Source organism: Mytilus californianus, unplaced genomic scaffold, assembly GCF_021869535.1.
Source record: "Mytilus californianus isolate M0D057914Y unplaced genomic scaffold, xbMytCali1.0.p SCAF_5, whole genome shotgun sequence".
Lineage (NCBI taxonomy): Eukaryota > Metazoa > Mollusca > Bivalvia > Mytilida > Mytilidae > Mytilus > Mytilus californianus.
This window is the reverse complement of record NW_026262701.1, coordinates 13,358,851-13,374,942: the sequence shown is the minus strand read 5'-3', so window position 1 is coordinate 13,374,942 and position 16,092 is coordinate 13,358,851. Positions and strand designations below refer to the sequence as shown.

General features: G+C 33.7%; 1 protein-coding gene across 1 annotated transcript in view; it reads left to right on the top strand.

Moving 5' to 3' along the window:
* LOC127702261 (regulator of G-protein signaling protein-like) overlaps positions 1-16,092 on the top strand; it is a 34,165-nt gene that overhangs the window by 12,983 nt on the left and 5,090 nt on the right. The window contains exons 5-10 of the mRNA XM_052206379.1: positions 811-937; positions 1,580-1,730; positions 3,269-3,398; positions 4,097-4,226; positions 9,507-9,631; positions 11,526-11,695. Of these exons, the coding sequence (XP_052062339.1) occupies positions 811-937; positions 1,580-1,730; positions 3,269-3,398; positions 4,097-4,226; positions 9,507-9,631; positions 11,526-11,695 (833 nt within the window). The remainder of the gene's footprint in view (positions 1-810; positions 938-1,579; positions 1,731-3,268; positions 3,399-4,096; positions 4,227-9,506; positions 9,632-11,525; positions 11,696-16,092) is intronic.

Sequence of the window (16,092 nt, the reverse complement as noted above, 5' to 3'; positions counted from 1 at the left end):
GTTTATTATAGTTTCAATCTCAGTGAGTATTGTTGTCAAAGATTGTTCGCGGACGAGTGCCTTACCAAAAACTTTCTTTAATGTCATTTTCGTTAAGCCAATTAGACGTTCCCACCATCCACCATACCACGGCGCTCCTTTCGGAATGAATTTCCAGTTGATATGCAGATTCAGCTGACTTTGAAGTGCATTTGATGCGGCTACAAATGTAGGTGCGTTATCGGAATAAATAGTTTGTGGTGTTCCTTTTCGACTGATAAAACGTCTAAATGCTAGGATAAAAGTGTTCAATGACAAATCAGGTACAAGTTCCAAATATTTTCATCGAATGTGACCTACCGAATTAGATTTACATGTCTTTTACACGTTTTTTTTTATCAACATTTAGTTATCGTAGTTTGACTATCTTAGATACTGTAAGTAATAGGTTAGCTATATTTGGTATTTATATGGTGTATATGTCCGTCTGGCACGGTTCGTTTGACCTTGAGCTCATTTACATGGATCATTGGTGTTGTTAATTTATTTGAGACTTGTAGTCAAACCATTATCTTAAAGACTTTTAACATAAATTAATTTATGAGACATGTCAATGTGTCCACCCTTGTACAAGTGTATGCTCTTCAAATTGACATATCTTATGTAGAAGAAACGTGCGTCTTACGTATTAAATGTTTAGCCTGGTATATTTGCTGAAGGATTATACTAAATAATGTCCGAGTCCGCCTAGAGATCTGCCGTGAAATTGATATGTATCAAATCTAAATTCTTCATTTATACAAATCTGTTACATGTTTATTGTTTTCATAGGTATCCTAAGTATTTAGAAACGTACCCCCCAGATCCTGGCGATGAGGTGCCGGAAATCCAAGGCCTTGGTGCTGAAGACTTAGAGAGGATAGAAGAAAAACCAAAAAAGAAAAAGAAACAAAAAACGGTATCTTTTAGCGTATTATATAACGATCCTTATGAAGCTTGAATGTTAAGTTTGAGTTGTTGCCACAAATTCCATTTTTCAGTTAATGTTTAGAAATAGACATTGGTGATAACAGTGTTACTTTCATGGCATATATTTCAATGTTTCATATTAACGAAAATCGGTCTTCTTCTGTATGCTTCAGAGAAAAAATAATTTACCCTACTTATTTACGTAATCAATGTCTAAATAACGGCCACCCACATAGAGGAATATATCACAGAAGGCAAACATTAACAAATTACATTTCATTGTATGTCACCTCACTTAATAGAAATAAGATGTGGTATGAGTGCCAATGAGACAACTCTCCATCCAAGTCACAATGTGTAAAAAGTAAACAATTATAGATCTAAGTACGGCCTTCAACACGGAGCCTTGGCTCACACAGAACAACAAGCAATAAAGGGCCCCAAAATGACCAGTGTAAAACAATTCAAACAGGAAAACCAACTTTCTAATCTATATAAAAAACGAGAAATGAGAAACACTTAAGAACCATATCAACAAACGACAACCACTGAAACAGGTTCCTGACTTAGGATAGGTGCAAACAAATGCAGCGGGTTTAAACGTTTTAACAAGAGCATTTAATCATTTTAGCTTGTTTTGTGGCAGAGATTTGTGTCAACTATCATGGGTTTCCTGAAGTCTATAAGAGAAGAAGATGAGATCAAACTACTTCACTTATTTTTGAAAAAGCAAATTCAAAAGGCATTGATACGACAATTGAAGCAATATCAAGCTCTGTTCAGTGAGTAACAATTTCTATATCTGTAACATACCGATGGCCACAGTCGTATTCAAAGAAAATAAATCTATAATGTAGGAAACCTCTATGTACGCAATAAATAAAGGCAACAAGTTGTTTACTTATGTTCAAATCTCATAAAATCGGTTAAGAAGATAAATAAAGTTAACAAAAACATACTGAGATAATCGAATATACTCCAAAACGAGCGAGTTCGGAAGCGTCGTCGACAGGGTAAGCATCTTCTGCATCATCCGCAATGTGAATCCGTTCAGGCAAAATGTCACAATCGGGGATAGGACACAATTGATATTATTACAGATTATATTCTGTTATCTAAAGACTGTTAATGTCGCTTGCTAGTTGAAACAAAAACATATCGTATCGGTCAACCGTAAACGTCATGTATTGTCAAATTCAGTCGTTTTTCCACATAACTGTGTTTAAAGTCAATTGTGTTGTATATCTGTGATGTATGTTTACACAGAATTGTCTGCTGGATCCCACTTATTGTCAAGTTAATCAACTATGTATCTTTGTGTTGCTCAACCAATGTTGGCAATATAATGGAACTATAACAAAAAAGTAAAATAACAAAAATACCGAACTCCAAGGATAATTCAAAAACCTTTTAAATTGCAAAATCAAAAGCTCAAACACATCAAATGATTTGAAAACAACTGTCGTATTGCTGACTAGGTACAGGCATTTCCTCATGTTGAAAATGGGGATTAAACCTGGTTTAAGAGTTAGTTAAACCCCTCACTTGTATGACAGTCGCATAGAATTCTATTACATTGACAACAATGTGTAAACAGCTGTCCTACAAGTGGGAGATTTAGCTATGAAGCAAATCTTCTGGTTTTGGTAGTATATGTAATAAAATGAGTTTCAGTAAAAAAATTAAGTTTTTGTTAGTGTGTGTTTTTCTTTCCAAATGGCCCTCTTGTATTTCTTATTACTTTTGCAGAACATCGACATTTTCTATGTGTGAAATAATAAGAGTTTCAGTAAAAAAAATGCGAAAGTGATCCTCTTGTATTCCTTACAATAGATTGGTTAAGACAACAACTGAAATTGCATAATAGTAAAAAAAAAATCAAGTTTTTCAACTTAAGGTATATTTTGTTGATAATGAATATGATAATATAGTCTTGACGCTTTAGTGTAGAAATGTCACTTGTGGTTTCACCAGTTTTTACAGCTTTACATTAAATGCTTGAAGTTTTAGCCCAAATACAAATATGTAAGTAAACAAAATTCAAAAATATGAATTCTTTTAACTGACATCCTGATGTCTTATGAATAGTAAAATATTTTTGTTGATCATTGATTTTCGAATCCAAGGGGTGAAACAAGTGTCATTATCATACCTGCTTCTGATTTTGCAAGACATTTGAAATAACGTTTGGTACAAAAAAGTCTAGTAAACTGTTCGTATTTCTGAAGTATTTCATCATGAGGGTTTATTTGTTTTTTTTTAGTATTTTAAGTACAATGAAATATAAACAAATGAACTGTAAGATTTTAAATCTTTACAGAAGATGAAGCTGACAAAGCCATAGTTAATCCGTCTAATGCCAAGTTTGAAGCTCGGATTCTATTGAAGAACAGACTTGTTATTTTGGATAAATTGCCGAGTGATTTGAGATTTTTTGGTGAAGTTACAAAGTGAGCTGATTTTTCTTTATTTTTATTTTGTCTGCACTCATTTAGTTATAAATTATCCATATATTGTAAACGAAATTCTATATTGACCTTTATTATAAATAAAAAAAAAAAGAGAAACAAATTGATGTTGTTGATTGGAATCATAAAACAGTAAGAAAATAATAAAACTATTTCATCATTTGTCAATTTAGAATTTCGTTTTTACCTGCGTCGCCAAGCAGTTCTAATAACCGCTCGACTCCGTTCGTTCGTTCGTCCTTCCATCCGAAATACCATATTTAGGAAACCTTCAAAGTTTTCTTGGCTTCTGTGAAAGGGAGTAATGTTATGGTCCGCAGCTTGATAGTGGGTTGCGTGTAAGCAATTTTTACATCCACCTTGCATCCACTGTTTGGCTTCTATAGAAGAGAATGCTTTTATATTTGGTCTGCAGATGATTAATGTTTATTTGGAGCGTGTGAGCAATTTTCACATTTGACATGCATCCACTACATGTTTTTCATTTTTTGGCATTTTTACAACACTCATTTTACAAGGAAATGTTTCTTCAAAGTTTTCTTGGATTCAATGATATTATGGAACGTTTAGTTATGATTCAATAGCAAGTTCCCGCAATTAATTGCTTGCAGCGATGCAGATTTTGACACGGTATTGGTCTTGTTGAAATCGCTAACAGTTTGATATTATTAATGTTACAGGTATGTTGGACAGGTGGATCATATCCAATCACTTGAAAACATATCACAGGAGAGCATGGACTTTTTAAATGATAAAGCTAGAGAAATGGTCAACTGCTTTTTAATTTCCGACATACTTCCTCAAAACCAGGTATTTGTAGTTAATATTATACATAACGGATTTCTAGATGCTTCAAATTGTGATACACAAATGTATTATCATTTAAGGAGTGGTATTAAAAGAGGGAGTCGAAAACAAAGGGGGCAATCAATAGTCATAAGTCTTACAACACCAAGGTGAAAAAAAACGACAAAAAGACACACAACAGTCCACGTAGCACAACACAACCAATTACCAAGTTTGGAACAAGGTGCTCCTGAACGTCAGCAGTTCCGGATTCACTAGTGACACCACTCGTGTTACTCTTGGCAAAATATGTTGATGGGTCATGTCCGGTGATTAGCCATCACCCAATCGAAGATGAGTGAATTTCTCTTATTTAACCATAAGAGATTACCAAATGCCATTACCAATCGTAATGTAAATTCTCTAATTCTTAAACTTGACCCACTGTGAAAGTTCCAAATGAAAACACATGTTTCAAGGACTATTATTTTTACCTGGGGAGTACAACACAGAAAAAGAATTACAACAACAAACAAATATAACTTTTGGTATTCATAAATATATGTTTCAATCGAAATTAAAGGTTGTCACTTCATTAATATTCAGGTAAACCTTAACATGTTCCCAGCTTTTACTATGTATATGTGATTTAATAACCAATCACTACGTTATTTCGCCGGACACACTTATCCCTATAGTAACGGACACACTTTCTGTGTCCACGGACTTCCGGTACTATATAAACGGTTGTAGCAGACGATTCCAGTTAGTTCACAGCTCAAGGAACCTTGACCATTTTTGTTCCACATACCATAAAACCAAAGCGAACCACCTGTGAACCATCATCTTCAAACCATTACCAGGTTAATGTTTACCCCGATTATATATATATATTTATGACCTGACCAAGTGACCTAGATTATTTACTATAATACTACAACTTTTCCCATGTTTACGCACGACGAATAACGTCCAAGTGGGGTCTCTGTACTGTTTTCGCCCTGGGGTTATTTATTTATACACATATGTATATTGAATTATGACTGATTAAATAGTCATTGTTAAACTTAAAACTGTTTTTTGTTATATTTTATCTTATTAAGAATAAGAAACCAGTGTCTTAGACTGCTCAGTCCAGCTATCAAGTATTGCAGGTTACCATTGCAGTTTCACAATTACCAGTGAAAGTTATTGAAAGGCCTGCTACCAAGGTTGATTTTTATCTCGTGTAAAACAATTAAATATACACACACATATAACAATAAATATAACAATTTATACCACATTGAATATCACTCAAATTACTGGTAATAATAAACATATCTATATTATAACAATATCAGTCATGGTCTGTCTGTTCTCTGTCTAGTTTATTCTTGACTTGAAGTCTGGTATTTTGGGCTGGTTCCCCAAACGATTGATACCATCTTTTCATATTTACTTGAAAAAGTTTAAGTCTGTTCACATGAACCGCTTTAAATTTCATTTTTGGGCCTTCCTGAATTTTATTTTATATAAAACATCTGAAAGCACTTTAATAACAGTAAAGGGGCCGGACCACCGCATTTGAAATTTGGGTGAACGTCCTTTATATTTCCTGGGGTCATGTAGGAGTACTTCATCTCCTACTTTAAATGTGGGAAAAGTACAAGAGAGATCATAACGCCTCTTATGTCGCTCACTTGCACTAACAAGGCGGTCTCTAACTACTTCATGGATCTTTTCTATTGGTTACACTATATTTATTAAGTTTAATTCCACAAGCCCCCCCCCCCCCCCCCCCCCATAAATTAAATCTATTGGCAGCCTCACTTCCCTGCCCATCATCATGAAACATGGCGTTTCTCCAAGGTTTCATGAACTAATGATCTATAGGCCATCATTAGATAGGGTAAATATTGGTCCCAGTCCTTCTGGTGTTTAGGCACAAATTTACTTATCATGTCCTCGATTGTTCGAATTAATCTTTGCACTTATCCTGAACTTTGGGGATGAAATGGACTATTCCTGGTCTTGTCAATATGTAATTTATTGCACAATTGAATAAACAAATCAGAGGTAAATTGAGATCCCTGATCAGTATGTATTTGTAGTGGGAGACCATAACGGCATATAAATTCTTCCAGCAGCGTAACTGCTACAGTTTGGGCTTCAATATCAGGTACCCCATATGCTTCAGCATACCTTGTAAAATAATCTGTCACAACAATGACATATTTATTGCCCTTATAGGTTCGGGTCACTGGACCTAAAAAATCAAGAGATACCCTTTCCAAAGGTACCCCAACAATATATGTTTTCATTTGTCTCCTGGTATGATGGGAAGGCTGGTTCCTTTTCTGACACTCAGTGCAACGCTTACACCACCTTTTTACAAAACTGGTATACCCAGCCCGATAAAACCTTTGCCTAATTCTGGCTATAGTACGCTTTTAAAAATCCTAAACGCCCCACTAACTGATCATTATGTAACAGTAGCAACACACGGTTTCTATCTGCACTTGGTAAAACATATTGTAAATTTATATCATTGGTTGTGGTATTTTCCCACGTTCTATTAAGTATTCCATTGACAACTGTTAGTCTATCCCATTGACTCAAATAGGTTTTATGGTGTTGACTAAGATGAGAAATTTCTGGCCACTTTGGTTTTTCTGATGACTTTTTCCAAGTCATAACTCTAGAAACAACAGGGTCATTTCATTGGGCTTGTTTAAATTCTTCAGGGGTCTTATTGTTAAACCAATTGGTAGTAATAGGGGTATCTTCAGTTTCATTTTCATCCAACATATTAATTGACCTTATTGTTGGATTTTCAATTTGATAACTAACTTCAGTCACATCTCTGGTATCACAGTGTTTACAATTAACACATTGTCTTCTTGATAGACCATCAGCATTTCCATGCTTTAAACCAGCACGGTGTTTTATAATGAAAGTATAGGTTCCTAATATTTCTAGCCAACGGGCTAGTTAACCTTCACGGTTCTTAAAATTCTTGAGCCAGTTAAGGGCTCCATGGTCAGTTCTCACAGTGAATTTGACCCCGTACAAATAATGATGAAAATGTTTCACCGCTAGAACAATAGCCAACAATTCCCTTCTAGTAACACAATATTGTCGTTCAGTTTTTGATAAAGTACGACTAAAATACGCAATAACACACTCTTTGCCTTCATCGTTGATTTGGGATTAAACTGCCCCCACTCTTGTGCCACTGGCATCGGTATCTAAAATAAATTCCTTTTCAATACAAGGATATGTTAGAATTGGGCTAGTCATAAGTGCCTTTTTCAGAATATTGAGGGCTGTTTCACATTCAACATTCCGTTTAAAAATCACATTCTTTTCTGTAAGTCTATGTAAGGGTCGGGCTATTTTTGAAAAATCTTAAAAAAAGTAAGAACAGGTTCCAAGAAAACTTCTAACGTCCTTAACATTGGTTGGCATGGGCCATGACTGTACAGCCTCTATTTTTATTGGATCTGGTGAAACACCCTCTGCGTTCACGACATGTCCCAAAAATGATACTTTCTTTTGAAAAATATAACACTTTTTAGGAGCAATTTTCAACCCAGCCAACTGAATTCTATCAAAAACTTCTTGGAGCCTGGTAACGTGCTCTTCAAATGATTTAGAAAACACAATTATGTCATCTAGGTAGATTACACAAATTTCCCATTGTAACCCAGATAAAATATATTGCACAAGTCTGGAAAAGGTGGCACCAGCGTTACACAGACCAAAAGGCATACGATTAAATTCAAAAAGGCCTTTACTGGTAACAAAAGCTGTTTGAGCCGCATCTTGAGGGTCCATGCCTACTTGGTGATAACCACTAGCCAAATCGAGAGTACTGAACCATTGGTTTCCCCTTAGAGCGTCAAGGCAGTCCTCTATTCTCGGCAAAGGAAAATTATCTTTAATAGTCATTTCGTTGACCAAGCGAAAATCTATGCACAGGCGAATTGACTGGTCTCGCTTGCGAACAACTACAATAGGGGAGCTCCATGGTGACTGGGAATGACGTATAATACCCCCCTCAAGCATTCGTTGAATTTCTTCATCAACTTCCTTCCTTTGAGCTAAAGGTACACGTCGTGGGTTTTGTTTTATAGGATGAGCATCTCCTGTATTTATTTTATGTTGTATTATGTCTGTCCTTACCAGGTCATTTTTGGACATTGCAAAGGCTCCAGAGTATTTAGTTAAAAGGTCAACTACAATTTTGCATTGATCCACCTTAAGGTTACTTTTACATTTTTCAATCACAACTTGCATATGTTCAGGTAAAACTAAATCAGGTTCTGCATTTATATTTCCCAGAATGTTTTCTGAACACACAGTTTCAGCTGTACCAGAATAAGTATTTTTATATAAGGTCTGGGGCAAATCAGTCATTTTCATGACTCTTAAAGGTAAATCATCTCCCTTGAAAGTGCAAATAGATTTTGCAATAAGGACACCCTTGTTCTTAAAAGACTGACTGGTATTATCAAGAATCATGGTTGTACCATAAGGTAGTTTCTCATTTGGTAGTGCATGAATAATGGTTTTACTATGAGAAGGAATTGTCACTTGCTTATCAATTGATATTTTAAACAAACTAGGTATTTGACTCTCTAAATGACAGTCCACATTTTGACTATTCAATAAAAGATTGTTATTTGGTACATCAATTACACATTGATTGTTATACATGAAATCATATCCTAGTACAACAGGTATGTCAATATCAGCAACCACACAAATTTGGTATATGTACTGATTGTCTATTAATAATGGTAACTTAATGGTACCTAATGGTCTAACATTATGCCCGTTTGCCATTTTCAAGTTATTTTCATATGGTTGTAATTTGGTTTTACAATGCTCAGGTAAACTATCAAAAATTTTGGGGTTTAAAACACTCATAGATGCCCCCAGTATCAATTAAACAATGAATGGTTCTACTAAAAATTTCAACTTTCATGAATAACCCATCATGATCATGAGTTTTCACTTTTAAAATAAGTTCGGGATTAGGTGTACTAGTGATTTTTCTGAAACTATGTTAATTTCATATTAAGTTGCATGTTATATTATAATTCTGTTCCTGAATATTGGAACCTTGCAGATTACATTTAACAATGATTTGAATTCATTTGAAGAGGTAAATGCTCGTAATAAATATATAACATTGCAGGAGAGAAGACATTTTAATATTTTAACTTTTGTTTTATATATGTTCTTATCATCAAAGATTCTTTTCCATTTTCGTTTTTCATTTGGGTTATTTGGATCTTACAATAATTTCCGTTTTAGCTTAATATTCCAGAAGAATTAGCACAAACTATAATCTCATCACTAGAAAATGAAGGAGCAACAAGAGGACTTTTCCACGATGCCTTTATCTTGATTTTTCCAGTACTTTATCATTATTGGAGACAGTGAGTACTGTGTATACAAAAAAAAGGGATGCCAATAGTTGATTGCTGTCAACTTTGCAGCAAATGTTACAATATGCCTTTTTCAAAAGCAGATAAAAATACTTTTCAACAGTATTGTTATTGGTCAAATTTGTCATCAATCTTTTACAGTCGTCTACATTAGGAGAAGATAAACTCTATTTGATATCAATGATGGTAGGGTCATTTAAACTAATGCAGTTACAGACGAAAAACTTATCAGAAGTCAATGTCGTCTAATATAATTATTGAGACACAGCCATTCATCAGTCTGCAAATTTTCATTATGTAGTTTTTTGATATAATAACAAGAATAAAAAAATATTCAATTCAACTGAGAAAAAAACTGTGAAATATATTGTTTTATTATTCATCAAAAGTTCCAGATATTCTAACTACCTAATCTGTTTCACTAAATGTACAATCTGACAAAACATACGTGAGCAAATCGCATAATAGTGTGGGAATTTCATATTCTGAGAGGTTGAACCTATGTACTCCAAAATACGATTGCTGCTATTCTGCTAAGCATGTCGTAATATTTTTTACGGAACAGAAAACTATTTTAAGGCCTATTTCTGATAAAAATTAAAAAACAATCCTGTGAAATACAATCGAGAGTATATATATATACGTAGAAAACAAATACGAGTATGTATGATAAGACGATTCTTCGTAAGTTATTTGTCCCGATCAGACCATAAATTTTGGTCCTGTTTGGTTATTTGAGCTCTTCGAAATTGTGTTTTGGATTTTCTAATATTTTGGCTTCGGGCATCTCTGAATGGAAAACTATTGTAGAAATGTACATCCGATGCAGCTAAAGTGGTACCGTTAATGTTTGTAGGTATTATTGTTAAATTTGTTAACTTTGCATACCCCTATGGACTCAAATGGAGAACTTAAGTTTTATATTGCAGAGACTGTAGCAAATCTTAAGAACAGGTAATTTGATTTAAACCATTTATTAATGAATGGTTCCGTTTGAGGTCCTTACCGCACACACCGAATTATTTTGGATGCTTATCTCTAATTTGCCAAATGTAATCAACAACATTGCTAGGATTCTCAATTTCTCCATTGCCACTAAATGTTTAAATATTTTTACTTTGTAATTATTTTACCCCCCACTGCGACAGCAGGGGTAAACTGGTTTTTGAACATCGGTGTCTATATTTACGTCCGACGAGGTTTTGTCCATCCGTCACTTTACATTTTGATCGAGGGAACTACAAATCAGAACTTTTAAAATTAGAATAAAGCTTCATCTGACAATGCTTTATAGTTTGATGAATTTGCCAAATACTTATATTTTTTACACAGAGTCTAGCTTTAAGGAAGCATGCTATGCCGAGTAATGCATTTCAGATTACACTGCATGAACGCATGCGTTTACTAACATTTATTTTTTCAATAAATTCATTTCTACTTAAGTTTAGAAATATACTTGTAATTTAAGGCAAATTCTACTACAAGTTTTTCAGAAATTACTGAATTACTTAGATCTGAAAATTGATTCATATTTAAGTAAATTTACAATATAATATATTTCAAGTTTATCAGAATTTATGGGATGTTTTACAGTTGGAATTTAATAACGAATAATGCGAATTTTATAAAAAAAAATCTTCTAACTCACGAGAATTTATTCCTTTATCTTTATTTTCAATTAAAGTCTAAATATGTTACATTTAACCATCTTTAATGAGATAATAGCTCATTCCATCCCTGTTTGCCGAATACTTATTTGTGTGTGCGTAAAAGAAAATAACAAATAGTTTTTTTTTATACTGCATAATATTGAGCCCAAATAGTGCCATTTTAAAGATCTAATTGACTTGAACTTTCAAATCTGTCTGATTTTTATTCAATGTAGGTGTCAAAAGAAATGGTTGAAACATTATACTGCATCTGAGCTAATAGGTTTAATAGAAAAACAAAACAGAATGCGGGAGAAACCAACAACCCCACACAAATGTACTGAAGTTCCGGACTTCTTAAGATTGAGAGAATCACAGATGAAGATTGCAACCAAATTCATGCCAGGTAAAGCCTTTCTTTACGTTCTTAAAACGTGAATAAAATGTTAAGTTGTTAAGGAGAGATATCTCGTACTAGAGATTTCCAATAAAATGACACTACTCGAAATAACCAACCTATCTGAAAGTATTTTGGCCTATTGCATTGAAGCATGACGACGGGAGCAAAGACTGCATGGATATTTGGCTCGTTAAATACACATACTTTGTTGGAAATGATCCTATTTAAAAATTACCCCAATCTGCTATTTTAATTCTTTATATATTAAATTCGGGATAATTTTATTGACAACAACTTTTGAGGGAATAATTAATCCAGTTACCGGTAATCAAATGCACCGATCATTGCTTCGTCATTTCACATGACCCATATATTTATTTCTCAAAGGGTGAATTCTTAAAACTACTAAATCAAAATTGATCTTGAAAAAATAAAAACTATCAAATCTGAAGCGAGATTATATTCTTATTTTTGATTTATAAGTTAAACAGTTTAATCAGGAGTTACAAACACGCCGGAATGTAAAAGGTGTACATGACATACTTTTTAATCATACTTCGATAATTCATTTCAAGATACTTTTGCCAGAAGTAGAAATTGAGATCACTGATGCACCTAGTACATAATAATTTTTCGTCTTTCCGTAGAATATTTTCAAATGGTATTGATTAGGATTGCATCTTCAAGAAAAAATAAAATTACACTTAAATTTAATCAGTTATTATTTTTAATTCTTGGCTTTACGATAATGATGCATGTGTTCTAGGAACATGAGGAAGAGTCTGTACAAATGTATGCGTTTAGCGTCATTACTCACAAATTGTTTTTGTGAAATGTTTTGCGTTCAACTTATGCAAATACATATGAAAAACGGACGTGCATGGAATATTTGGTTGCAGTTTTGTTAAGAAGGATGATCCCCTTCGCTTTTTGACCAACTTATGATACCAAGGAAATGTTAAATTTTCTGGTCTGTGCGTCTTTCCGTTCGTCCGTCCCATTCATTCCAAATATAAAAACCTTTAAAATTATATACCCGGATTTAGTGGTTCACTGAACATGAAAATGAGGGGACACGGTGTGTTGAAGGGGCATTAGCTGTCAAATTCATGTTCACCGATTTGACTCAAATTCTCATATTTGATCTATAACATACTGGAACGTATATCCAAATTACAAAAAGACTAAAGTAAACAATAAGAAATGCATGAACTCGATAATATGTATCAACATTTCGTGTTTATCTACATGACCTCTGAAGACTGCCGACGGTCATATAACCCGATATAAATATCAATATAAATATAAATAGATAGCGACCACGTGCAATTACATTATTTTAGGTCTGTCCAATTTCATATTGTAAGTTAAAAAGTATGTTTATCATCGTTTCTACCTGTATAAGAGTGATTTTCTCGTGGATCGTTTTAGTCAACCAAATGGTTAGTCCTTGTTTCACTTTCAATGTTAACATTCTTTTACTTTTAATACCTGAATACATGCGTAAACCATCTCCAGCTAAGAGGTTAAATTGAAGGTCACATGAATACGGATTCAATGAGGTCGAATTATTCACCAGCAGGTTGATAATTCATCAGCTATGTTTTTTAGCTTATTTTGACAAAATTGAACCAAATTGGCTGCTAAAAGCGAATTATTGTTTCACTATTTCACTTTCATTAATGCTTGAACATATGTTGATTTTTTTTATATCTCGGTTTTTTTTTATATCTCTTAGCTAATGCCACATATTCTTGTTTCAAATGTTTTGAATATACATGCATATCTATATGTGTATCTTGTATATTCATAACCGCCTCTTTAGTCTTGTGGTAGCGTGCTCGGATCGCCAGTAGCGTAACTCGAATTTTATTTCTAATCAGGCAAATGATATGAACCTTGGCAGTCAAAGCCTCAACTTGGTTAAAGGACCAAAATGTCAATAGCGAGTTGACGGTTAATAGCAAATCAGAATCACAAAAAACTTTTCAGCGTTTACAAAAGCAAAAAAAAATCGAATTTCAAACAGGTTTGATTAATTGATTGATTGCTTGTATAACATCAAGTGACAAAAGCTGCATGCATATTCAGAACAAATAAAAACAAAACAATTCAATAATATGTAAACTGGGTCGACCAGGATAACATTATGAATTTCAACTGCAACTGGAAAATGAGAGCATGTTAAAAAGGGAAACACATTTAGCCTTGTAACAGTCCCTCTATAGATCCCTGTTTTATTTATTCTGTAACGTGTAGAGCTAATAATTGCACTTTCCCTATATTTGATAGAATGTCCCTATTCAGACTGAACGTGGCTGCGTATTTATACATCCAAGACAACCAAACGGACCACCTTTCTAAGCATGGGTAATACTGTTGAATAGGGTCTTGTATAGAATATATACTAGTACACCCAGCAATGCTAAACGAACCACCCATTCCCCAAAGGGAAGTAGTTTAGGCGACCATACTCTTGATTGGTCACACACTGGTACAAAGATCCTGTCTTTAAAAAACTAAAAACAAAACTGCTGGTTAATAGTTTAATGCACAGTATTCCGTTATAGACATGTCCTGATCAAAACCCTTTTTTTTCGAAATCTTATAATCTTATGTCATTCTATGTTTCTTACCTAACACTTTCACTTCAATGATTTATGCAGTAAAACACTATAAGTTAACGTACTTCAAGGGATATAGAATATTTTGCCTGGAAATGTCTTTTGTATTTGGACTCGTATAGCATTCCCGTTAAACAAAACTTCGCCAAACAATCCTTAATCGATCACACCTTTTAAAATACAACCTATACAGGGAAGTTTCTCTGTACGTTTTATGATAAATAGAAAATAATTTTATTTAGAAATTAAATGGACGCGATCAGGGGCGGATATAGGGGTGCCCGGGCCCCCCTTATGGATCTTTATATATGGTTAATCCAGACTATTTACCAGTTCCACTACACATTTTGTACGCCCCCCCCCCCCCCCCCCCCCCCCCAACCCCCCAACCCCCAACCCCCTTTACAAATTCCAGGATCCGCATCTGGATCTGGCGGTATTCTGACAAACGCTGATTTTGACATTTCTGAAATTGTCAGAAAACTATCTTTCTAATAAATTTTTCCCTCAAATAATATATTAAATAAATAAATAGGTGGATAGATAAAGAAAGTACATCGCATAACGAGAGAAAAAAATAAGCGTGTAAAATATAGAATGATGGAGCGTTCATCTGCAAAATATATTGAAAAACAATTGTTATAATCAAAACCATGAAATATAACTCAAATCGATCGTATGATAGGTAAGGGATACGTGTGTTTATACGTGATCTTATGTCAGTGGAAATTAAGGTGGGAATCTAGAGTCACGTGATTAGTAAAAATGCACGATTTCTCTAATTTTTCACCTTGTTAAAATTATTAAATATGAACGAAAAAGTCTTGGAATACATTGGAGCGACGTATTTATCAAGTTCAGTGTTGGCAATAAACACTCCCATTAGGTCTGTACGTCGAGTTTCGTACGTATGTCATTTTATTGGACATTTCTGTAAGATGTTTTCCGATTTGCTACCGTACCATCCGTAGTACGAACTGGGAGCCGTCATTGAACTTTTGAAAATAATTCATATATGCCCTTAATGTCAACGTATGTTTTATGAACCATTATCAAAAGAACTTGGAGGATTTTTAGCTACAACTTGGTATTAATTTGACGTGGATATTTTTCCTATTTTTAGCAAATAATGTTGTGTGTACTCGATTATGCTTGCAACCAATCGTTGCAAGTAACCGTTGCACGAACGGTTAACAATTAAGATTTATTTCCCCTGATATTGCACAGGCAAAAAGAAACTAAATATAAAGCACATTCATATTCTATCTAATGTTCGCCTGTTATATTGATATAACAGAACAGAATTGATAGGTTGGCAATTTTTGGGATGGCCTTTAGAAAACATGATAAAATAAGAGCTATTTTAACATACAAAGTTGACCTCATTAAAAATGTTTAAATGAGGAACATAAATATAAAACCAGTCCCGAAATTGTAATTGTCAACATTAAAAACCTACTGTGCAAGTCAAATATAAACCCATTTGAGCAAGTCTATAAATATACATAAAAATTAAATAAGTCATATCGATATTCAACAACTTATTATGTTATATAATCAGTATCAATTCATCTCATTCTTTAAAAGAATTTTATATTGTCACTTATTTGAGTAAGTTTACAAACATTTGGGTGAAACTTTCCACAAATGCATAGATTCCCATCACCAACATACATACATAAAACTCAAGACTTGACACCGTTTTTATAAAGTCGTAATGACTAATTGCCTTTTTACTAGAAATATATATATATATATATAATTAATTAACGGAGTTTC